The 26,503-nt window shown below is 40.5% G+C and overlaps 1 protein-coding gene across 1 annotated transcript in view; it reads left to right on the plus strand.

The window, feature by feature from the left end:
- The window catches only part of LOC139329251 (metabotropic glutamate receptor 4-like), a 152,054-nt gene that overhangs the window by 76,597 nt on the left and 48,954 nt on the right, over positions 1-26,503 (plus strand). The window contains exon 3 of the mRNA XM_070959449.1: positions 6,224-6,440. Within this exon, the coding sequence (XP_070815550.1) occupies positions 6,224-6,440 (217 nt within the window). The remainder of the gene's footprint in view (positions 1-6,223; positions 6,441-26,503) is intronic.

The raw sequence follows: 26,503 nt of genomic DNA on the forward strand, positions 1-26,503 counted from the left end.
CATTAAGCAAGAGTTGGTATTTTTTGCAATTTGTCGCCCTTAGAGTTTCGTAGTGTAAGTCTCTTACGCACCACTGTCGTAAATATTGACAGCTGTACATGTGCATTTGTTATGAGTACGTTGCCTATGATCAAATTCTAGTGAGTTAAGAACTTTGCTAACACAGCCAAACATCAAACAAGTGCAACAACAGAAGACAAACTTGGCAAATCAGCTAATATTACTTGCAGCTGGCCAGTTCAGCGTCTGTTGTGCAGCCTTTTATTTCTCAAAGCCCTCGCCAACGAATAAAATCCAGTCCAAGATTTACTCTGGTTTAGCCTCTTGCGCGGTCACTCTTATTTTTCCCTCTTCCTACCTTACAGTGTCAAAGTCTGTAGTGACTGCTGAGGTTCTGTTCCCTGCTCATCCAGCGTTGGTGCCCATTCCACCGCTTCTCCTCGCCAGCATTCCCTCACTGGATGCCCACCTCCCTGGCCCAGAAAACCTCCTCCTCCCGGTTGTCCACATCCCCTGTGCTAAACACCAACACTCCCCCAGTACCCTAAGCTCTGTCTGTTCCATGGAGAGTCAGTTACAGTTGTAGCTACACAGCTAACTCGCTAACGGCAGCTACAGTTAGCAGCAGTTAGCAGTTACTTAAGCAGCAAGTCAAGCTATCTGTCTGTCAACGCTAAAACGCTGCTGGTTTCATTTAGTTGGGATGTAAAGAAACCTAGCTTGGGTTAACTTATGTATGTTGAAAGTCAGCATTCTTCTGTGGCAAAATGAGATTGCCAAGCAGTAAGGATAAACTATGTTTACCCATCCATGTTTTTCTTGTGCAGCTTGACTGAAGCAGATGCCATGCATTTGGGCCGCACTGCAGGTTGCAAGGATCTGTCATGTGTCTGAATTACACATGCAAATAGAGTCAGCTGTTTTGCATTCCAGCATAATTTGGATGGAAAAATACTGCACCTACACTTCAGGTCCCAGCGTTATCATCATTAAGTTGCTCCTCATCTCAACAGGGTGCTCAACAAAGCAAACAACAGCTGAGATAAATGTGGCACCAGGCAGTCACTAAAAGGTCTTAAATGATGCTATAAAACATAAAGGGATGCAACACAATATTCTGTGCCAAATTCTGATTTTCAGAGAGGCGTTAGGACCTCAGGTGATCTTAGAACATTTGAAAAAATAAATGTCTTGATATCAACAGGGCAAACTTTGAATTAGAAATCAGACATTTCAGAATGTCACATTGAATCATGGAGATGGTCCAGCTGGGACTGATGCACAAAACTGTACACCTATACAGTTACACACAGATCGAGGCAATACTGTAATATGAGTTATTTCTATCACAGTAAATTCAAATATAGTCTTGAGACTCAAATGTAATTTGAGTAATTTGAATTTTGAAGAACTGAAAAAGAAAGAGAGAGCATTGCTGACATTTTTGTTTTACAGTCAAAATGATGTTCCACTGAGGTGTGATTCTCGCTGAAATGCATAAATGTTAAGTTCAACAGATGCAAAACTATCTTTCGAAAAGGAGTGTAATAAGTCTGCATTCACAAACTCAGGTACCAGGTGCTGAGATCACAAACTGAGGTCGACGAGTGAGCTCTTGCAACATTCTGGTTCAAATGGAAAGTTTGCACATCTCTCAGCCAACTTGTCACCTTCGCAGTAACTCACAGTGCTACAGGGATCTATTTTTGGTCCAGAACTGTATCTGCTAATAGTCACAACAATTACACAGCTTTGCAGTCTGCTGCGTCCTCAGCAGAGAACATGTTGGGTGTCGTAGCTGAGAAAGTCACATGCCAAACAGAGAAACTCATTCAGTCTTACCATGGTTTATGTCGAAAGACCTTCAACTGATGAACTTTTGTTCATTTGAGATGCAGGGTAAATACCAAGATGCCCTGGACCTTAATCCCTCAAGCATCATGGTGTGCATATTTAAGAGTTATCTATTATTCTGCAGACTACCCCACCTGGTTTCTCTCTATTTAATGTGAAGAAACTCTTGATCATCTGGTGCAGTGCAGGCCTATGTGGCTGTTTTCTACTCATATACCATTCATTCACCCGTCAGTCTGCCTGTGCGATCCCTAATATGGGAGGGAACAAGAGAGGGGCAGCTGGATGAGGAGGAGAGCAACACGTTTGGCAGAAAAACAAGTCTTTAATTAGGAGGACCATTTTTTAATTACAATAACATAACAAAACAGTAACTTCAATTACAGGAGCAGAGACACCTTGTGTGGGGTTAATTCCACTGAACAAAGCATTTTTAAGTACTTAAAGAGCCTACAGGGACGCCTGTAGACCTTATTAGAAATGCCACCAACAATGCTAAATGGAGAAGTAATTGTTGTGAAAATACTCAACATTTCAAAGGAGCCTTTTAGTTACATGAACATGTTCTCTCTCTTTATCCCCCAAAACCTCCATCTGAAATATGTAAAGTTTTGTTAGGTAAGCTCTTAAAATTCCAGTCCATGAATACACTGAGTTCCATTATTATGTTTTCCATATCATTATTTCATGTTTTCCCCCTGCCGAGGCACGCTCAGGGAATCATTTTAAGGTCTTTGTACTGAAGTGGAGTACCTCAGCGACTCTGGCCTCCAACCTGTCTTTATGAATACATTTCAAACCAAGCCGGGGTCGCTTGGACAAGCATGGATAAGGCTGTGGAGGAAGAGACTGAAAATACCACAAACAATCCCCCATGTACCAAACAGAGAAGGCAAACATTTTTTTTTATTATTTCATATAATAGGTCTAAGAAATCAGCACAGATTCTGCATGGAATGAGGTTTACATATTAAACTATTGGTTTGATTTTCATTCTGTCATTAAAAAAAGTCCACACATACTACAAATTAGTTGTCATATTCTACTATTTTAGCATTTATTATACAAAATTCAACATACTTTATCATTCCAAAGTGTGATGCTAGCATGTAGTAGGCTGCAGCTGAATGTTACTGCCAATTAAACTCCACAAAGAGACCTAAAAATGTTTTTCCTTTAGATTTACTACTTATTTGTTTTCCAAGATCTTTGTCGCTCTACTACCACTACCTGCAGTTTATTCCAATTTTTTTCCAGCTGTGAGCAGCTCTTCCATTTCCTTTGTGCACTGCAGTTTGGGAGAATAGTGTGCATAACAGCACAGTCATAAATCAACTGTCTCGTAGGCATGCTGTCTGCTTTGAGCATACTTTATTTTGCTACCTTTCTAGTGTGAGAACACATACTAAAGACCTGCATAATCAGTATGTAGTGTGGAATTTGGACATTATGACAGATTCAATCTAACATGAAATGTGGACATATGGAAACACAAAATAAAACACACTATGAACAGCATAAACAGTGATATGTATACAGTTAAAGCATAATTAGTCATAGCCTGCCCAGCAAAGACTGCTGCGCTCTTGCTGTATTACCAACCTCGGGGAAAGTCGTAACATGCAGAGTACCCTAACCCTAACCCTACTGAAATACAATATGCATTCACCCATTTCTCCTCTTTAAATTTAATTAAATAAAATGTTTTTAAACATGATAATAGAACCTCAATTCCAAAAACCTCCCGAAGCTATGTAAAATGAAAACAAAACAAAATGCAATCATTTGCAAGCGAACAGACCAACAGTTCAACAAGAGTTCCTGAGCCCATGTACTAATATCCTTCATACAATCATATATTTACAAAAATCAATGAAGCTGATGAAGTAAAGCAGTAAATGTTTAGTCTTTGTGCTGTTTTCGGTTGAGTTTATGTCAAAATGGTTTAGAAACTTATCACATCCTGTTCTGTGTTTTACTCAGCATCCCAGTATCTTTTAGATCAGAGCGATAAATTCTGGTACACCACTCCAAATTTTATCCCTCTCACATCAAAAGGATTTCAATCCAGAAAAACCACGTCCACAATCACGTCTTAATTTTGACTTTCAGGTATTACACCTCTGCTGGTGCTGCGTCTTGTACACTCAAACATCTGTAAATAAAGGTGCCTGGCCATTTAGGCATGTATAAATACACATGGCTTGTGGCTAGATACTCACCCCTGTTTGCAATGTGTCATTATTTTAGTGATTTTAGTGGTGCCTAGGGCTGGGCGATAAAACGATAGCAATATGTCTTGCGATAGACACGTAATCAGGATAAATAAACAATGTGTTCAATAAAACATTCGATAATTTTTTTTTCTTCGTTGGAAGAAACCTGAAGTTGCGAAGCGAGGTTTGTTGCATGAACAATGTCCTTATTTTAAATGGGTAATAAAAAATATCAATAATTATCGATATCTACCGATATAAAACACTTATATCGTGATAAAGTTTTCAGCCATATCGCCCAGCCCTAGTGGTGCCTCAATGTTTTTAACACCAAACGTAGCATATAGCACATAGCAGCTAACATGCTTACACAAATTACTGGTTTATGCATGCACATTAGGATCCCCTGCATCATTTATTAGATCCCTTGTGACTAACCAACTTTCTACATGTTTTTATATCTTCTTTTGTAGCCCGCATTATCTCTTTGTGCATCTACTGTATCACAGTCTGTGGCTGAGGGATCAAGCCAAGACAAAACTCCACTTTTTTATTTATACAGTTTTACCCAAATGAGCGAGTTGGGCCACAGTTCATCTTGGGGAGAGGAGGTTGCCTTGAAGCCAGATATTTAATATCAACACCGTGTGTGTGTGCCAGCCTTCAGGTCTGCGGGCTGTGATAATGAAATGCTGCATGTGGCAAGAAGGCATCTAGAGGGAGAACAGGGCTGTTTTTCATTTGGATCATGTTTCACTGAGTACACCTTCTTGTCATTTTGTTTAGAGACACAAAAACATGACGACGGATCCTCATCAAAAAGGCACACTGTGTATCATTACCAGGAAACACCCCTGCCTTCTGTTTGGTGAATCAGTGTGTGCCATAGGGATGAAAAATTCCATTTACACGAAAACAGTTTACCCATTATGAAAACTGACACGGTGCAATCCCTGAAAACAGTCCCCTGTGCTGAGAAACACAACCAGCACCAGAAAATCTAAAATTATGGTCACTCAAGAAAAGGTTTCCTGCTTTAGCTGACCTATTTATTTTTCTATTTAAGTTTCTTATGTAATGTTTTCTTTCTCCAGCACACACAGCAGTAAAATCTTTGGAGCAGTGGGAGCAACAGAAGTCTGCCATGATGCAAGTTGTTGCATTTATAAAGGTTTACTATTCTAAAAGCTACTACTGTGTACCCTGTAGCAGTGGAAAATGTAAGAATAAGGTTTTTTTGTCATTTTTATCAAAGAACCTACAGCTAAGCAAGCACGTGCTGCATTGTGTAAAACATGCTATGCTAAGATGCTAAGAGACCTAATTATGTTAAGCAAGTGACCCGTGCTCGTGACTCTGACATGCTCATCATCTCAGCTTGTGACCTGGCCAGCCGGCTGCAGCATAAGGGAGCTCTGAGGCTGGGTGTTAAAAGGCTCGGTGGGGGTTCGGGATCAGTAGCCCTGTTTTGAGCCTCAAAAGGACGACAGCTTGTTGGATGCCGTCAGACCTTTCCCTGAAAATGTGGTTATGATTTCTACGATATTTCTAGGATGAAGAACTGTTTTTAGAGCCGACGAAGGACGATCAAAAAATCAGCGCCCAGCTTCAGTTGCTAACCTTAAAGACCACGAACCAGGCCAAACATCTTGATGTAGTCATGGACTCTGACCTAAATTTAATAACCATGTTGAGACTGTCACACAATCAGCCTACTTTCACCTCAGGAATGTATCGAGAACTCTGAGCAGATTTAGAAAAACGTGCCCATGTGTTTATCTCCACTATTGTCGACGTGTGCCTTCCTGGGTTTCTCTAAAAGGTCGATCAAACAGCTGCAGCTGTCCCCAGAGACGAAGCTAAACACAGAAGCAGAGGCAGCGTTCAGTTTTTATGCACCACAAATCTGGAACAAACTCCCAGAAAAGTTTAAGCACTTCAGCTTTCAGCTCTGTTAAATTAAGGTGGAAGACTTTTCTGTTTGCTTCTGCCTGTTATTGAATTCAATTTGTATGTTTTTATGCAAAGCACTTTGTTGCACCTTGTTGCTGAAAGGTGCCCTCTCCCTCGTTACCTCACTCCCTTTATCCATACCTATTTTCACTGGAAGCCATTTCAAGCTTATAATATCATCAATATTCTTTCCTGTGCAGATACCACAGGTGAGCTACGCCTCCACGGCTCCCGAGCTCAGCGACAACACCCGCTACGACTTCTTCTCACGTGTGGTGCCTCCTGACACTTACCAGGCCCAGGCCATGGTGGACATTGTAAAGGCCATGCGCTGGAACTATGTCTCCACAGTGGCCTCAGAGGGAAACTACGGAGAAAGCGGCGTCGATGCTTTCATTCAGAAGTCTCGGGAGGACGGTGAGTACACTCGGCCTCATACATCATTGCCATCTGTCTAGCAGCGGGCGTGGGAAGATATTATCCCCTGTGAACTTTCTGTACTGTACAAAATCGGTGAAGCTCAGAGACACGCAAGCAAAAAATCAATTAGTGAGGTCAGATGTTAGATTTCATCCTGGAACATGCAAACAGCCACAGCTCGATTACGAACTTAAAGGCGTGTCATCAGAGCACACGCAGAGGTCTGAAAACAGCACAGCATGACTGTTTGTTACAGCTCCACATTTGCTCATGATGTGAATACTTTTAAAGCTCCAGCAGATACAAAGATCCACTGCAGCCTTTCACAACCTTTACTCACTTTTACGGCTTCTTCTCACCAGCAGTTATAATCACCAGATGCTTTCTACACTGCGTCTGTTTTGCCATAGTACTGCTGTGTACTCAAATGTGCTTTTTAAAACTGTGTTCATTTTATCTTTTATTTAACAGATGAAACCTCATTGTTGGCACATATTTCATTTTCAAGAGTGTCCTGACAGCGACAGGCAGCCATAACAATGACTTACAGACACAAAACACGAGACAGATTAACTGCAAAATACACACAAAAACAGAAATGTGAACTTCTTGAATAATATTTTGATAGTCATGTAAAAGATTTAATCCTGAAAGCAACCTCAGTGGCACCTTCAAATGAAGAGCTGTCATAAACCATAAGGTGCTTACTGTACACACCTACATGGAAAAAATAGACCAAGACGTCCAAACAGACACTCAAGGTCAGAATTAGGAAGACAAAGTCGGGATTCTTTGCTTACTTTTATTTTTAGGCCTGCTAAAGTTAAAAAATTATGACATTAATTTACTTTAGGAATTAACGTTAATCAGTGAGAAGCTGCTAACTAAATGTTTCGTTCAATGCTGTGCTGATAAGATAGAGAGAGGAGAGAAAACAGACTCAATACCCGATTCATTAGAGCAGGAGCTCAGCAGATGTGTGTATTTTGCCAGTCCAGATGTCAGAACTCAGAGTTGGTGGTTGTTATGGTTGTACTGGTTTAATTGGAAGCTTTTCTGTTCAGTCAGTGTCCAGCGTTGCAGGGTGTTGGTGTCTTTAGTGCCACGCTCTTAGCGATATCCTGTTTACTGCAGGCAGCCACTTCCAAAGCAGCTTGGACAAGTCAAGTAGACGCTACCTGCCCACGAACTAGACAGAGCCGAGTTAAAGTAGTGTTAGTTTAATAGAGTTGAGCATCAAGCAGAGGTTTTGTGAGGAGATGGTGAAGACTCCAGCAGGATGCTCATGTTGCTCTGTGTCTGCTGAATGTGTAAGTAACCTGACAGGTTGGCAGTGTGCTGGAGTCTGAGTTTGTTTTGGAGTTTGTATGTCATCTAGTCTTACACTATAATACACTAAAAGAGTGCAAAGTTTGTCGTTCTTTTCTTTCTTTTTGCACAAAGGTATGCTTCCTCACACATTTGCTTATTTTCATGTCATGAATTGGGCTTCAGGAGTTGAACCACGTCTGTGCCCTTAGAGGGGATTTTATTTCAAAATCATTGACTCAAGTAACCCAAAGCCCTCAGTCTGTTTAAAAATCAGCTTGGCAGCTAAATGTACAGGTATAACCAGCGTTTTTTGGTAGAGAGAGGGAAAAAGCGAATTTCTCCTCTCGATATTACACATATCAAGATTTTCCACTTGGCCAACTGTACAAGTCCGTGGAACATCTTCCCTTCGCGTTTACCCATTTCAAACAAATTACTCCACTGAAGGAGTTCCCCTGGAGTTTGAGTGTTTTGGTTGGCTAAGTACAGGTGTAATTAAAAAGGATGAGACTTAAAGGTGCCCCAGTCATGTCTCTGGCTTGCACTGTGCCTGGACAGAATGAGACTGACTTGGCCGTGGTTGCTCATCAATTATGTCTGTCGCTCTCTGATCACTTAATCGGCTGGGCACAAGTCAGGCATAGAGTGGCTGAGGGATGGAAGTTTAGTGATGCTGGGTAAAACATGCTAGAGATTTAGTCAGGGCTGAAAACTCGGGTATGCGTGTCTCGTCTAAGTATTTCCAAGAATCTGGACAGTAGAATTATTTGATAGTGCCATACATGGTGCGTGAGAAAACAATGAAAACACTGGCAGTTACCTGCAGTGTCATGCAAACTGCACTGCTGCATGATTTAGAGTCAGGGACCACTGTTGAGCACCAAGGCAGAACTGCTGTATGAGGAATTCATAGTTTGTAGCTTTCAATAAAACTTCTTGCTCAGTTTTCAAAAACTCATTTACTGTCCGAATAAAAGGAACAGAATTATATGTGTTTATAGACTTCAGGCTTATGGAAACCATCATTAAGGAAGAAGACACATTCCAAGCCACAGACTTGCAGACTACTGGTCATTGTGCTGTTGATCTTTGTAGCCACTGATGTTCATGTATTATTATTATGCTTTATTCATGTTTATCAGCCCTCTTCCCACTGATTGGCAGCATATGGGTCTCAATCATTTGGCACACTGACTAGGTGATGGCCTCGTCTCCCTCCGGCTACCAGCGATGTTATCTTTGGCGTTGAGCCATCCTCGGACATGGCAGCCAGGTGCTTGTGCTTAATGTGGTACAGCATAATGCAAGTACTTCCACTAAACTGAAGAGGAAAATCACACAATTTACATTGGACTTTGTTTCCTTTCTGGATGAAATGTTCCCACTTTGTTTAACACGCTTCATTTTTTACCTCATAGGCTTTTCACACTGCACTTACCCCAGACTAAGGGAGCTGTTAGCCCCAGACTGAGCGAGAATGTTAGAGGATTGTGTGTGTGTGCAAATGAAGCTATATACTGACATAGCATAACCAGCCAAAATGTTCTCAGTGGTTAACTGTTGGCATCCCTACATCATATAGTTCACTCCAGGTTCATTCCAGCTCTGAGTGGATATACATCTCTCCAATCAGAGTGTATCAAATCAAAGTAATTGGCTCGGAAAAAGCAACAGATATTAATTATTAGATATTTTCCATCCAAGTGATTAGCATTCAGTTTGATCTCCTAATTGCAATGCTGTCCATAGGGTACTTTTATGGTATTAAGAGAGCAAATCCCTAAACAAAGGAAAGATTTTAGATTGATATATTATATTGCAAGCATACTGCTCATTCACTGCTGCACTTGCGCACTTACTTCGCCAGATAGCATTGTTTTGAGCTAAATGTACCAAGAAAATAAGCTGAAAAAGCAAATTATCTGAGTAAGATCCCACAGTAACAACCCTGGCAGCCCTGCAGCCACCTGCTTGGAGTTGTACCAGCACAGCGTTCCCCCTTAAGAGAGCTAGCAAATATAACTCAGTACAATGTGGGTAAAAAGCAGATGATGAAAGGTAAATATGAATTCCAGGTGGGGTTTTTTGAACTCGGCTTTTGTATCTCTCCTCCCCGGCATACAGTGCCTAGAGCTGGGAATCGGTGGCCTTCAGTGTTTCCCTTCTTTGTGTACTTGAGGTGAGCAGCTTCTCATCTCCAATGCACTGACCCAGGATGTGATCCCTCCTAAAGGGAGAGATATAAGAGCAGATGTAGGATACACAGAGCTGGAGAGAGAAATCACTTTGCTTTATAAAGCCCACTTGAGGAAACATCTGATGTGTGAGAATGTGCAAGTGTCTGTTGTTCTTCAAATGTTAACCTAGATACTATCCTGTTGACAGTGTAATACTTTTAGAGTGTCGTACAGGATTATGAAACTAGTATTGGACAATATATTCTCTGGACCTTTTCATTAGTATCAGACTAATAGAGTGCTTTCACCTGGCAATTTGCATCTTGCGCTAATATTTAATATTAAAGAAATCAAAGCAAGCAAGGTGATGAGGTTATGAGCCTCAGAATAAGCACTCGTTGTATATCACTAAATAATTCAGTAGGAACATCTTAAGTGATGTATTCCTGGCTGATATGGATGCGAGATGCTTTATTTCCTTAATTTCAAAGGGCCTATTTTCTGGAACATACATAGTTGTTCTGAAATGGAAAGTTCATAATGGTCATCTTGGGTCTGCTTCATGGTCTCTTACTGCTTTGGTATTTATGAATATAAGATTCTTTTTGAGTGCAGCCTTTAGGAAACGAGCAGGACACGGAGAGGCCAGTCAAGTGTGGCCAGAAGAAGCCCAGAGAGTCCCATCCTTGACTGCAGACAGCCCCTCTCTGCAGAGATGTTGATTACTGTGGAGCACGCCCCAATAGATGTCATTAATCAAGTTAATGAAACACAATGTCAATAAGAACCCTAACAAGATTCCCTTGCAAACCAATGGCCTGCCTGACATCAACATGAGAAACCCTGCTAATGGAGTAACTGCCTTCCCTGTTTGACGAGGAGGATTACAAGCATTAGCCACAGAGTCGGAATGAATAAGCGCATGTGGAGAATGTAAAATGAAGACGAAAAGGGGAACACAAACAACTCCGCATCGCTCCTGGGTGATTTATTTGTAGATAAAGAGAACAGACAATATTAGACTGGGGTGAGGTTGTGCCTGGTAACAAAGCAAAATATGAACTGTGATACGAGGAGGTTGAGCTAATTATACAATATTAACTGATCCTTTCAAACAAAGATCTTCTAAGTTCATTTTAATTTCTTTCTTTGAATAATTTCTTTCAAGAACGAGGCTGCTGATATTAATTTTCTCTTACAGTCAACAAATCCTATGAAAACACCAAAACCAGCAACGTGTTAGTCCGTCTGTCAATACTTTCTGCCTTCCCTGCCCTGTGTATTGCTCTCACCTCAAAGCCTTTGTTCCTACTGAAGACGTAAATCTTCAAAAACAGTTCATGAATGTACACTCTCCCTTTGAAAAAGGCTTAAGAATTTCCTCGGAAAAAAGCCGGGCACTGCAGTTTTTAGCAAATATTACTCAAACGGGGCTAATTAGCATATTTGTTTGGGACTATTTTCTGCAGTGGACTGATATGAGCGACTATTTACAGCAGCAAGATGTGTGTGGGCTCGAAATAGACGACAGTGCCCATGTCCATCATAATGAAGGACCATGATGTGTCGTTTTTGGACAAAGTCAGATCAATTCATTCTTGAGTTCCATCTTTTTATTAAATTTGAGGACACTGAGAAACATATAGCAAATCACCAGTTGTAGCCTTTAAAAATAGCCATGCATGTTGGCATACGAAGGTAAATTGATGGAGAAACATTGCAGGATTTGGTGATTACATTAGAGAAAAGCACGTCCTCACCCAGAGCTACAGGGACCCATTTAAACATCTGTATTCTAAATGACCACCATCGCCCAGGAAAGAGATCACAGCGCACTCAGCAATGTTCCCGCTTCTATCCATATGGCCTTTTAATCTGCAGTTCACACCCATGTGTAGTGTGTCAGCCAGTTATGTCTTTATTTATTATTTGACATCATGCAAATGACCCCTGAGTGCCTCAGATATATCCTGTTGCAATTTGTTTAAACAATTACTTGTCATTGCTTAATTGGGCAAAGCAAATTACTGAATGATCATCACTCATCTTCTTCTGCTTTTCTTTCTCTTTCACTCAGGGGCTTTCTATCAGCGACGTAATAGTTATGTATCACTCTTAATGCAGAGGTGTCATAAAAGCCAATATTCTTAATGAAATGCTGCTGCTTGATCTTTGATCTTTAATATTAGATACAGAACCCTGCAGAAAAGGAAGGTAACATCAGTACTCCACGTGGCATCGTGCTGTACTTAAACTCAAAGGTAAACACACATGACAGTGTTTCTCCATATAGTAGCTTTACTTTGTAATGTAAATGTACGCCAGTACATATCCAAGTGAAGAGAATTAGTGAATGCATGTGTTGCCGATCCAATCAAGAGTGCAGGAAACCAAAGCAATGGATTAGGGTGTGGGGGAGGTTACGGGGGATGCTGCGGTTTAATTTATCCTGAAGTACCCGGTACATGCTGCACAAATTGGCCACAAAAAGCAATGTGAATTGGTACAGATAAGGTTAGCGGCTGCTAAGCTAATACAGTATATGAATAATTACATGGGGAATTAAAAAAGATAAAAAAAGATACTGACTAAAAGAGATCAATACCACATTTGCTTCAAGTTGATAGGCTGATGTGTTGTCACATGCCTAAAAATGCAGCTCAAATGACACTGGGTGTCACATTGCATCCAACAACAGGAGATACTCAAATTACTGGACAAGAATGATAAAAGGCAACACATTAAACATGTTTGTGGAGCAGGGACTGATGTAACAGACTTCATTCAGGTGTGAAATAGCTCTATGCTTTGGACATTTTTGGAAAAGCTCATTTAAAAGTATTAACAAGGTTGCAGGGATAAAGGCTTGGATTTTGAGAGATACTTACTGTAAATCTGCTTTTGTCTCTCCCAACTGTTAAGAAGGAAAGGAATTCAATTAGACAACATAAGACAATAATGTAAATTGGACAGCTCATGCAACTAATCTGGATTACAATTCTGTAACTAATCCATACGGCTCCTCTTCATTAGAATATATCAATATCACTTTTGTCGGAGGGATAAGATTTTCTCAGCTTCCACTAAGCACTTTCTAAACGGCTTCACATTATCATCATTAGACCGGGTTTGCATGCTGTATTATTCAGTATTATAAAGATTTGATGACAACCTGTGTTAGACTCTTACTCATATCTTCAACTAGAGTGCAATAATGTTATTATTGAAATGACTTACAAGAGCGAGTAGTGCAATTACAAATGATAATTTATGCTAACTAGCTGCATAAATACTTCAAAATAAACACAGAAGTTAAGCTTGCAAACATGTCAGTCACGTGCTGTGTAATAACACAGTGTTAAAACAAAACAGAAAGTCATGATTTGTACTTCAAAAAAAAATATTGGTAAAGATTAACCATGCCAAATAGTATAGTATATACTATAGTATAGCAAGTATATTGTGTATGTGTGGATATTCATATTTTATATACATTTATATTTGTATTTCTTAACTTTCAAACTATGGACACGTGAACACCAAAAAACTAAATGTAGTTTGTGTTAGATGTTAGACAGTGTTTCTGCCTGATTGTGTTGATTATCAGCTTTTGTTGACCTTGTCAGAGAGGTGTTAATTCATACTGAAATGTGTTTCTAATATCCCTCCCTTGTGTCTGTAAGGGGAGTGGGCAAAACACTAGAAACACCTGTAATAAAGTCCAGATCTACACCACTACAGACGACAACCTCAGTCACAAACATGTAGTTAAATTAATACTTCTCAGATGGCGTCGATCCAAACTGAGCATTTTATCTTTGTAAAGGTAGAATTCATGGCGTTGCTGTGCCTAATAAAGTGGCCACTGAGTCTATATACACAAAGCTGAATGAGGCACACATATTTCTTTATTCTTTCATTATCGTATCTTACTTTTTTTGTTTATATCTGCTATTTGTGGTGTTATTGTTCTCGGTCTTTCGTGTTTGTACTGTTTAAAAGGTGAAAAACGGCTTTGTCGCGTGCCATTTGTGTGTTTCTGCCCGACGTTTTGTTTTTCCATCAACTGCCTCTAAAGTCTCCTCATGGGACGGTGATTCCTCAAAGGAGCTGTGAGGCATTGGGAATTGCTTCTCACATAAAAGGCGTGTATTGTGTTTGTGTGTGGAGGAAAGAGCTGTGAAGTTTTTTTTTTAATTTTAAAACACTTCTAATGAGCACATCCAAAGAACATGTCTAACACCCATTACATAAGTCTAATACAGTGACCTCTGACTGCATTCACATAACACCATTAAACTCTATGCGTCATCTCAAGAATCTGCGAATAACAGGACAAGTCATCCAGTAGATTTTAGAAGGTGGACATTTGTGGCTCCATTTCATGACTCACTTTGCTCTGTGGTCAGAACAGAAAACTGAAGGTTTCTCCCTCTTTCATCGGCCATTTACACACACAGCTTTGCTGCGAGTAAGAACCTGCACTAAATATTCATCCTACAAAAACACATTTTTTCGGCAGCATTTTTAGCCGTGCATTTTTTGCACTACATCCCCCAGAGGCCACGTGGCAATTAATCAGTGTGGGTGGAACTGTGACATCTGTTTCCTCAGCTTTTTGTTGCTTTATATCAACAGAAAATCTTTTCCTGGTCGGCTGGGGTGGCCGCTGCTCAGGCCTGGGCGCTGAATTGTTAAGTGATTAGTCTGCACAAATCAATGCGACTGCATTTGAAAATAATCTTGGAACATTTGGAAATAAAACACAGCATTTTTTATGTGCCAGGTGACCAACCCAACACTGCAACAGACAAAGTTAACGACAGATGAACCTGTTTTCTGGGAACAAACCCCAAACAGGGGCAAAGTTTTGGGATTTTATCCTTCCACACTGTGAAAAACTCCAACTGGAACTACCTGAATTTTTAGTATTTTTGTTGTGAGTCTTGGCTGAAGCGACATCGTGTAGTTTTTCCTGATTTGCACACTTGGTATATGGAATACCAAGCCCATGTAGCCAGTGGCTGAGTAGAGCAGAATTAGTCTTTAAATTAGGTTAGTGAGTTAAAGTTATTGATTCTTCCGGGATAATGAGGTCATTCCAGCAACTGAAGTGATTTGATTTAACGTAGGCAAAGACAAGGAGAATACTGCATAATCTCACAAATCTGAAATAATCGAAAAGGAGACGAAGCGCATTTGAACACAGTTTGTGGACAGGAAATATGTAAAGAAGCGAGTGGAAATCAGTTCATGTTATGCTTTTTTCAGACCTTATCTGGTATAAAGCCAGGAATTGGTCTGCTTACTGTCATGTGCGTTTTTCAAATATTTCTTTTTCTATTCAATTATATTTCAGCGTTTGTCTGTGGAAATGAACATTTGAAACTAGTTTCCCAACAAGAAAAGCTGACCTCAGGCAGGCGCGGCCTTACAATTGTATCTGTAATTGTATAATGAAGGGCGCTTAAAAAGGCTGAAGTGACCTTGGTATAGAGCAAATCATTATTTTTGGTAATGCAAGGGAGTTTCTGTCATGTACACAATCTGCATCAGACTTCGCTGTGTGGAGCGTCTAACATTGCAGAGCGTGGAGTCTCGTATGACACAGTCCAAAAGGAAACAAACACATCTGTCGGTACATTTTCCTTCAGAACTAATGTTTCTTTCAAGATGGTTCCTGCTAATGAGCAGGTGAAAGATAATACTGTTCAGCTTTTCATCTAACCTGAATCTTCAGCTTTAGCTAAAACCCACAAACTCCTACTGTAGATCCAATTTATGCATTTTTGTTGAATTGAATCTTTATTGTGACTCTGGCTATTCATTATGGAGAGAAATATGGTTTGCTTTTTTTTTCTTTGTAGCTCAACCTTCAATAGCCGCATTAGGTCACCAACAAAGATGTATTGTTCCCCAGGAATAAGCAGTTTTCCCAGAAGGTTCAAGAGATGGGCCAAGTGGCAGGGAAATGTTCACTTATAGTTCTTTGTTGCACAGTGAATATGTACATGCTGGCCTCAGCACACTCCCAGTATTGTTCCACCTAATGCTGCAGGAAACCTGACAAGAGTTCTATCAGCCTCAATATCTGAAAACACATGTAGCCTTTAAAAATTAGTCAACCATTCTGAAAAATCTATATTTGGCACATACGTTTGTTTTCTGAATGATTTTCCTCAATTTCCTTATTTCTCTGTCAAAGCAAGGAAAGCAGTCAGCCATTGATCCGGACAGAACCCACCTGGTGTCCCAAGAGCTTTCCTACAGCGCAGTGCACAGACATGCAGTTTTCCAAATATTAATTAAAAAAAAAACTTATTGAGCAAGCTAGTGAGCTAACCTACTAATGAAGCCAGAAAGTAAATGAGCTTACGGGTTCTTCGCCTGCTGAACCACAGTCTGTCTTTGTGGCATGCTGCAGATTTACCAAAAAAAGACTCCTTTTCATTTACATTACAGCTTTAACTTTAACACACTTTTATTTGTTTCAGGTGGAAATGTCCTTTAAAAGAGCAACAGTCAGCCATTCATTGAAACTGCCTTGAAACAGTTTCATTATATACTGGGACATTTTAGATACCTTCATAAAAACGTGGATATGAATCATATTATACTGTGTGACCCCAAAGGAGCCAAATTCAACACCTTAGTGTTGTTTATCATTCAGGTATGAATAATCTGTCGCTGTATCTGTATTTAAAGTTTAAAGACAGCGACTGGAGTAATATTGTTCCAAGCAGATTATTCACACATCAGCTAAGAGACTCTGAAGTGAGTCCATGGGCTCTTGTAACTCCGAAAACCAACCTTTTGTCTCATTTCCATAATAACTTTATTACTCTGTGGTGTTCACCACTGTCACAACAAATTCTTAAAACCGCATGCTTCCTCTAATGGGGGATAAATGCAATTTCATCCGCGCACAAGGACCTTTGAAGGATCAATATGGAAGTGAAGGGAAAGGCACCCTTGTGTTAGCGAGGCAGGGAGAGCGCTGTCACGAGGAGGGATGAATAGGGGCTTTGGTGCCTGATGTGAGAGGAAAACATTGGCATGAACCAACCACCGGCTATCGAGGATAAGTAATCTCCATACACAGTATGCTGAAATAACCTTGATGGTAGGAACAGAATTTGATTTAGCAAAAAAATAAAAAATAAATAACAGTGAAGCTGTATTTTGAACCAGATTTCCATATGGTAATAGGCTGCACAGTGAGACACAAATAGGATTCCAATTGTCCTATTAGCCCTGATGAAATCAGGAAAATGTCTAGGCTTGGCTAAACATTGAGAATTGAAGGGAATGTTAGAAGAATTATAGTCATTCCTAACCAAAAGCTTTTCAAACTACAGCTGCAGAAAAGAAGAGTTCTGCCGTGTATTAATGTATTGTGGGCAGGGATTTTCCTCAGAGCATTTATTTAAAAAATATCTTCTTTGAGGATAAGCACTCACCATTGGGATTTATATTCCACAATATGCTGATTAATGTGGGGTTTTTTTTAAGCTAAGTCTGCGTGGTTTGCATTTCTGTCCAAGTGGGCATTTTCCCTTCAGCTGTCCTCATTTCAATCCTCATTCACCTGACTTGAAGTAGCCTGGACTTTTCACAGCTTCATAAAAACATGACGCTGCTCATCAGTCTCCAAGACAAACAGCAGGGAGCTGAGGCGATGCCATTAAAGCTTGTCCTGTATAAGAGGAGGCAGCCATTTCAGCGGATGGGAGAAAAACAAACAGCTTTTCATGTCTTTGTTGCCGTTTAAAAGTTGGAACATAATCCCACCGTTTTCTCTGGCAGATTTCAAACTAACCGCAGAGGTCTGGAAGTCTGCAACTTTCTCAGCGAAACTCGAGCGAAAGACGTCGGCTAGCGCTCAGGAATTCAAGTGTTATTGAAGACATTAGACTGGACTCTTTTTGAAGTTATGGGGCTCAGCAAGAGTGATTCTAATTTGATTCTGAATGAGGAACAGAGCAAGAGTGATACAGCCTGGCAGGAATCACAGGATCAAATTTTGATATAATGTCACTTTGACTCAGGGCGTGTCATTTCCATTACAAATGACGAGGCGCTTAAGACTCAGCTGAAACAGAGAGGGAGACGGGCGGAGAGGCGTGTGGGTGAGACAGAGCAGCATCGGATTTGAAGCCTGGGAAAAAAAGGAAATGTTTGCAGAATGCAGAGAAACAGTTGTTTGATCAGCCAGCGGTGAGTGAACCGCTGTAACTCTGGAATTTCGTTTCTCATTTGTTCTTTTGTCAGTCTGCTGAAGACGTGATCAAAATGAAGCACTTCATTTTTGCTTTTTATGTGAGGAAACAAACGTGCACTATACTGAGAGCGCACAGAGGAGCGCGCCATTCACCTGCAGGATTTTGTTTTGAAACATAGCACACATTTCCTGGTTTCTGGTAGTATTCAGGTCAATCAGTTGCAAAGGAGCCGGGTGGGATATTGCTACATTCTTCAGGGATAAATCTATAACTTTTAATCTCATACTTCCATTTTTCCTCCTGTATTGATCCGCCTTGTACCATCAGCAAGCTTTGTGAATGGATTAAGCCACCACCCAAACAAAGAGAGTGTTGTGTCCCAACATCAACGGCGTGATCAATGGCAGAGACAGCCCAGGTCAACAATTTCGATGCCTGTGTTTACTGAGGCAAAGTATTGGAGGAAGACGGGCCAGTGGAATAAAGGGTGCAAACTAGAATCAATACAACAGCTATCATCATTTGCAGGGTTTATTAATGGCTTCGCCCCAAGCCGTCAATGAGAGTAACACTCACTTGCATTTAGGGAACCAGCACTCCAGCTTTTATGCAGCTCGCCTCCTATCAATCATCACAGTCTAAGTTGCTCTCAGCAGTGCCTTGGCTACCTCCACTCACCTCACAAAAACACCCGCCTCAATCATGTAATGAATGGCATCAATTACCTGGCCAAGCTGCCAAGATATACAAATGATTCTGAATGGGTCAAAGTCTAAAGGCTAGCAAAAGTGACGGCACGAGGCTTAGTTTAATTCACTTTCTTTGTCGCCGTTGCTCGCTGCGGCTCGAGATTTTTCATAAAATGTACGTCCATGAAAGGTACGTTCACCTGTTCTGACTGACAGCGGCATCAGTCACACAGGGCACAGCCATCGACAGGTGCTGCCTGTCCCCGTGGTAGTCGGCAAACTTCATGTTGGTAAAAAGCTTTCCTACTTAGAGACTACAGAACATGTCATGTAGCGTATCAGACAGCAGAGAAAAACAGCACACTGCTTGTTATGGCAGTTGAATCGTTTCTACAGTATGTGGCAGCTATTCTGCAGAAGAATAGCTGCTGTTCACATCAAATATTGTGGAAGTGTGAAACAAATGAACAAATCCATTTTTCCTACTGTCAAATAAAACTGTTGAACTCTGGGTGACAGATTGGAAAAAAAAAAAAGACATAAAGGTCTGTTATTTCAGAGCTCACAGAAAAAAATTGAGGATTAATGATTAATGTGGACAAAGAGATATGATTAAAATGTATTTGGACTGACTGTAATTCGATCCCCAAGCTATCAACCAAAAGCAATAATATAAACCTTAAATTGAACGTTGCAGGAATTTCAAAACAATAGAATGACGGGAGGATTATCACTTCTCATGATCCATGAAGGTGCCAGCTGATGAATTTTGCTGAATCGTGCAAGCTTATCCTGGTTCTTCTGTATGGTTCTCTGCCCTTCAGTCTCTACACAGATTAGACTGCGGCGCTGGCCTAGAGGGACAGTACCATGTCCGTGGGATTAGCCCACTTTAACACCGCTTCCACTGCGCTGACCCTCCAACTTGAAATTGTAGTGCTGCTTGACAGGGTCCGCGCCACAGGCCAGGCTACCAGAGCCAGGATTACCATATTAGGCCCCAGAGCTCTGAAGCACACTGACATGAATGGTACTGCAAAGATCTTGGAGTTATCCCCTTGTCTCTTCTTTCACTATCATCTTTCTGCCTCAGTACAAGTAAATCTGCCTCATCTCGTCTAAGACTTCAGTAAATCTGCGGTACCTGCAGCAACGTAGTGATGCAGGAGTCTGTAAGCCTAACTGTTTAAAGGTGTATTCACGTAGTATGTGGTGGTAACTGCAGTAACACTGTCACTGCGTTCATTTGAGAAGTCATACAAGACCCATGCTTTAATTAAACACAACAGACGTGATTAAAAACTGCATTTATTTGCTTCATTTGTCTTTCAAGGCCAAAGAATCTCCTTTCTTCTTAGCACTTTGCCACAGGACAAAGATGTCATGGAAACATCCCTTTTTCATTTTATGTTTGGCCTGTATTCCTCCATCAAGTGTTCTTTTATTGAAGAACTGGGAAATGAACAATGTGTGCACTCTGCTGTGAATTCTCCACAGAATCCTTGACAAGGCTTGAAAGATAAAGCAGGCATCGAATAGTCAGATCTCCATGTGTTTGATTGTGGAAAAAGAATATCTGTCTCTGCATGTAAATGAGGCTTCCCTTTTCCTGCACTTATTTGTCTCTTACTGTAAAGTTGGAGATATGCCCATAAACCTCCATCTACAGGAATCATGCAAACCAATTTGCAAATAAATGAAAAGAGAGATTTGGTTGAGGGTGACAAACGTATTTTTTTTGTAGAAGTGCGCCATATTGCAATAATGTCAATATTATGTCCAGATATTAATTCTGGTTTTTAAATGGTAGACAGCCACCTTTACGAATATTTAAGTAGACACTGCACATGGTTAAATCCTCATTTTAAACAAAGCTGAAGCAAATCTATTTTGCACATTAGCTAATCCAAATTATCTTTAAATACAATGCTCATCCACAGTTTGCCTTCAGTCATAATATTGGGATATTTACTACATTACGCATACTAAACACAAATTAGCACATGAAAATAAACTGGTCTGGCTGAGTTGTTGATACGCCGTGTCTTCAGGAGAACATCAAAATCTTCCAGCAGGGAGCCCTGAGGCCACCAGCAAATTAAAGTCTTATCATTATCTGACTTTACTCATATTGTTTATACCGCATGAAATGAGCAGAATTGTGTCTGTAAGGAAGGGGTGAGACGTTTCTAGCTGGGGGCATTAGTTAATGTGCCAGCGTGCATTAGAAACTAAATAAATTAATTAAGTGGGGTACAGTGGTAGCCTGGAGGTTAAAGAATGCAGCTCGTGACAGAAAGTTTCACAGTTTAAAGACTCACTTGACCTGGGAGAGGCTGGCTGCAGAGGGCTGAATTGACTTCACAGCTGCTGTCAACATGCGCCCGGGCAAGGCAAAATATATGCATTTATAAAAATGCATGCTCTCATAGCACCGTAGGACATCTCCCTGCTTCTGTACTTGACCCAGTGGACATGCACCGTAGCAATGCTGGACGGCTCCGATGTGCAAATCTGTGTGACCCGCTCACCTGGCTCTGACCCTGCATGCTATCCCAGAGGCCATTTCTGCTTTGCTAACAATGTATTGAATGGACAAAATGTGAATATATCTTTCATAATAAAACACCGGAGGAGTTTAAAATTTACGCTCACAGCAAATATTCATACACAGGAGTGTAACTTCCACATGAGATGGGCCGAACATCACATTTAAAAATCCTGTTTTTGTCCTCCAGTTTGATAGACTCACCCAAGTCTCTCTAAAGTGTGCTCTTGCTGTCGAGTCACCAAAGTCCAGATAAGAGGAGCTCCGACATGATAAAAAAAACACACTGACACAGTCTGATTTGGTTTTAATTATTACTGTGTGCTCCCAGCAGTGAACTTCATGTCCTCTCTTTTTATTTACAGTTAATATTCTCCTAAAAAAAACTAGAACTTAACATAAATCAAAGCTTTGGCATCAAGGGAAAGCGCTCTCTGTGGTAAAGATGCAAATACAGCGTTATCTAAAAAGGAAAATAAACTTGTTTTTAAGTAGAGTTAGTGCATTAAGAATGTGGACATTTACATATCAAGTCATTTTTTTTGTTATTCTGCTATTATTATACAAATCACAATAACCAGTTCCCTCATAATTTGTTATATGCTACACACAGACTCACATATTTGGGCCTTGTGTTCTGTGCGTGCAACCACGCTGCAAAGTGTTGTCATGATTTTTTAAAGAAGCGCCTTCTAAGCATCCAAAAATGTAATGTCAAATATGCAGACAAGGGTTTTGCAGGTAATTAAAATTAAAATGTACATCAGCACATGACAAGTACAAACACTTTATAATGGATTATTATGAACCAAAGGTCAGGCTTGGGAAGTGATTATGAATGCAGTGTTCATAAAGGGCTTGTGTACAACACCGTGGTATTTGTTGACATTTTGTGAGCAGAAAAAAACATGTTTTGAATTTTTACCAAATCGAGAATGCTGCATTTGTTGAGAAAATGTTGCTGCAAGAGATTTCAGGGAAAATGATATCACTGTCACTTTGAATTCTTTTCATCTTGCTTCTTTGATGCAAAATTGGTTTGGTGCAGCCGAGCACTTAACAACATCAGGGTGTTCACGGGGTGTATGAAATATTTTCCTTTCGGCACACAATCCTGTTTGTGGGATTGTTTTCGTAAACACTTCTTTGTTTAATGTTATCTCCTAAGTGCAGCGTTAAGATCAGTGTGTGGAATTGCTATTTTCCAAAGACAATTTAACATGAAATGGACTTTTTATTAGACTGTTCTTTGACTACCAGTAATTGAGAAATCCTCTCTCAAACTGACACTTTTTGAGAACATTTAGTGAATATAAATCAGCCAAGTCTCTCTTTATTAACAGTGAATGTCAAAATCACCCAAGCACAAAGATGCACCCTAATACGTTAGAACAAAACCACTTGAAAACAACCAAAGCACACATATTTTTAGCAGTAGGAAAACTGTCTCAGAAAGAACAAGACGTGTTCAGACAGTATGGTGTGTATACACAATACTTATATATTGCCACTAAACAAGAAGTACAGCTGATGCTGATGGGAATGGCATTAGTATTGCAGGTATTTGGTCATAAACCAAAGCATTGGACAAATTGAAATTTTGACGTTAGGGCAGCACTAGAAGACGAGTATTACCTTTCATTCCAAGGGGTAAATGACGGTCTGTAGCAAATTTCACGACAGTTCGTCCAACAGTTATTCAATTCAATTCAATTTTATTTGTATAGCGCCAAATCACAACAGAAGTTGTCTCAGGATACTTTCAATATAGAGCTGGTACAGACCAAGCTCTTTTATCTACAGAGAACCAACAATTCCCCCATGAGCAAGCACTTGGCGACAGTGGCGAGGAAAGACTTGAGAGACATTACACTCAAAACACCTGAATGTCACAGTGGAAAAGCCAAGAGATCCGAGTTCATCCTCGGGGATCTGCACCGTCTGGTCGATGACAAGATATTCTGCTGGATAAGTGAAAACTCTGACCTGCTGGTGGCGCTACAAGATGATTCAGGAGAGTCATCATAGTAGTTACAAGTCACCCTCTGTGCACCATGAATGTCTGCACAAAATGCAGTGGGAATCCATCCCGTAGTCGTTGAGATACGTCAGTTAGGCCCATAATGGTGGACCAACTGATGGACTGACATTGCCTTGGCTTGAGCTGTGCTGTTAGCGTTCCTAAAAATTGACATAGGCTTTCTAAGAGTGATCACATCTCACTAAACCTGAATGAAAAATCACGGGCGACCTGGATGTGTCCCACAGAGCTGCTTTAACAGCCAGCTCTGCTGATTGAGGGATAACCCTCAAAACGCCAGACTACAGCATGTTGAACCCGCTGTATGCGTCAGGTCCCTGTTGGTCGCTGGCATTATCACTGTAAAGCTCTGTTCACGCCGGAGCGAGGGAGCTGCCAAAATGCTTTGTGGGTATTCTGTGCTGAAATGGGTGGCTACTGTCTGCCCTGCTGGTTTCCCTGCTGGCACATTTAACAGCTTTTCCAAGTATGCAGGCAACGTGGCTGCTGAAATCCAAGCATATTGTACAGACAAGGTGACAGATGGATCTGGTTTCCACATTAAATCCCGGTCAGCATTTAAAGGAGTTAATCAGGACGAGTCTTCCAATGTTAGAGTTGTTTGTTTTTTATCGAGAGGCAGTTTAACATCTGCTCTTGAAAGGTACTTTATAAATAAACGTATTATTTTGAGTCATTTTCTTTTCTGACAGTCTTCACAAAAAGCATCTGCTTTAAACTTCAAAAATTGACTGCAAAGCGTGTAGAGGTGTATTGTTTGTGAGGTGTACCTGTTATTTTGTCCATCCCTGAATGTATATGTTTGTTAATACATCCGATTGGTATTTTGCATCCTATACAGAGTTGAAGACACGTTCCAAAATCTCTCTTTATCTTTATTTTCTGGGTGTTTATTTCCTGTGTTCTGTAATCAGTGTTGGTTGATTAGATGGGAACATTGTAATTTCCATGATTTTATGGATGAATAAATTGAACCCTGAATCTTGACATAACATTGTTGGAGAGACAGGAACTTCAGCAAATGATCAAATTTAAAGATACTATATATCAGTGCAAGATATTGATTACAGGGTCTCTCATCTAATCTGGAAATAGACAGTATCAGTCCTCAGAGTCTTAGACAACCATCTTAGTCAAACTCAGCAGAAAATTGTTGTTTTGAGAGTTTTTTCTTTTTGCCTCAGAAGGAAAACTGAAAAATAAAGCCATTTTATGCTTCACATGATATATCAAACTTGTGTCAAAGCTGAGAAGACACTTCCACAAAATCCTAACCAAGACGCTTTCTAATGAAAAATGTTCTTAGTGAAATGTATTTTATGAACACCAGTTATCCTGAAGGGTGGGGTAAATGTGCCTAAACAATAGCTTATCCTCAGGGCCGGACACATCTCTCAAACCAGACAACAACATCTTTTGAACAACTCCCACACCGGGTAATCAGTCTTTTGTAGCCTCAGATTTTGGATATTTATAAACATATTGAAAATGTACTCCGTTTGCATTATTTCTGTCCACATTTATGTCTGTTCTGCAGGGACTCCAACAGCAAATTAGCAAAACAAAACACTTGACTTTTTGTTTTGTTTTGTTTCCTCGGCAGGCAGGTTTTTTCTTTTTTGTACCATATGAATTCACAAATGGTGTTTATATCACCTTCCCACATCAGTGCGCCCGCTAAAGCTGCATTCTATAAATCAAATGAAACACTGTCGGGTTGCATCATAAAACATCTTATAGGGTGATAGAAAAACAGGCAAATCAATCAGTCAATTAGAAGATGAAAGCAGCTGCTTCCACTGCAGTGTTTTGCTGCCGTTTAATTGGTGAGGAGGTGATGATGACGAATGGAGGGAGGTCATTCATCTCCTGCAGCCGAGGTTTTCTTTAGGACGGGCACAATCGCAGGCTCCGTCTCAAGGGCAGGAAGGCGAAGGCGGTCAGGAATGGAGCTTTTGAGAAAAGGGACTCGCCACACATCCGTCTAGAGGTTCCACTTATTTTGAACTGCTTTGCAGAGTTTTTATGACAATGTTTCTCCAGGTCTGCATTCATTATGTATAACAGAATGCTTGATATGATTTCTACAAGCCAGAATAATAAATGGGCAAAATGGGCTTGTTTGTTGTCTGCATAGTTTGCCCCTATCTCTGCAGTTGTGATAGTGCAGCTCTGTTATCTCTCAGGCCTGGCAGCTTAAGGGCTTGGATTTTCCTCATTGGAAGCTCCTATGCTCCCAGGCAACAGGTCCCTCTAATGATGGGAAATGATGCTTGTGGCATGTCAATTATGGTGCAAAAATACTGCTGAGCAGCTGTGTATCATTTCTGGAGGCTTAACATTTCTCATAAGAGGTTGCCTGTGCTTTTGCAGGTTCCTTCCCTCCCACTCACAGTACCTCTTACAATAACACCAATAAAATATTAAGCAAAAAACACACAGCTGCAAATACTTTCTCTGAGTTCACTCTACAAGGACTTCTCACTAAAACAAATTACTTTTCAGTGAAGAGACATTTAATTTCACAATTTGACAAGAAGGGAAGGCAAACCAGTGGAGCCAGATTTGTGAGTGAGCTGTGTGTGATCCAACAGAGCAGATTTATAAAGCACCAGCGGCCTGTGAAGGCCTATTACCTAATCATTGTCAGCCTGTCACTGCAGATGACCTCATCTCCACCGAAACACAGAGAGGAGCAGCAAAGTGAAATTCCATAACAGTCGGAGCCTGCTGTTAGGTAGCCTCCTCCATATGGCGCCTGGATTTTTTTCCCCCGCTTTTTAATTAACACCTTTTGAATGTAAGCAGCGGTCCCTTTTTGCACAGGACAGGTCAGAGATGTGAAAAACACTCTGTGGATGAGGCCCAGCCTGTCCAGACAGAATTAACTAGAATATCCCAGTCATCTGAAGTTTCTCAAGCTTGGAGGAAAAAATAATTAAAAAATCGCTTACATTTAATGAAAACAAAAAAAATGTTGATTACTATGTCACCAGTGCACATTTTAAAGACTGAAGTTAAAGTTGTGAAGCAACATTAGCCTTCATTTGGGTTTCGGGCCACCTGGCAAAT

Source organism: Chaetodon trifascialis, chromosome 3, assembly GCF_039877785.1.
Source record: "Chaetodon trifascialis isolate fChaTrf1 chromosome 3, fChaTrf1.hap1, whole genome shotgun sequence".
Lineage (NCBI taxonomy): Eukaryota > Metazoa > Chordata > Actinopteri > Chaetodontiformes > Chaetodontidae > Chaetodon > Chaetodon trifascialis.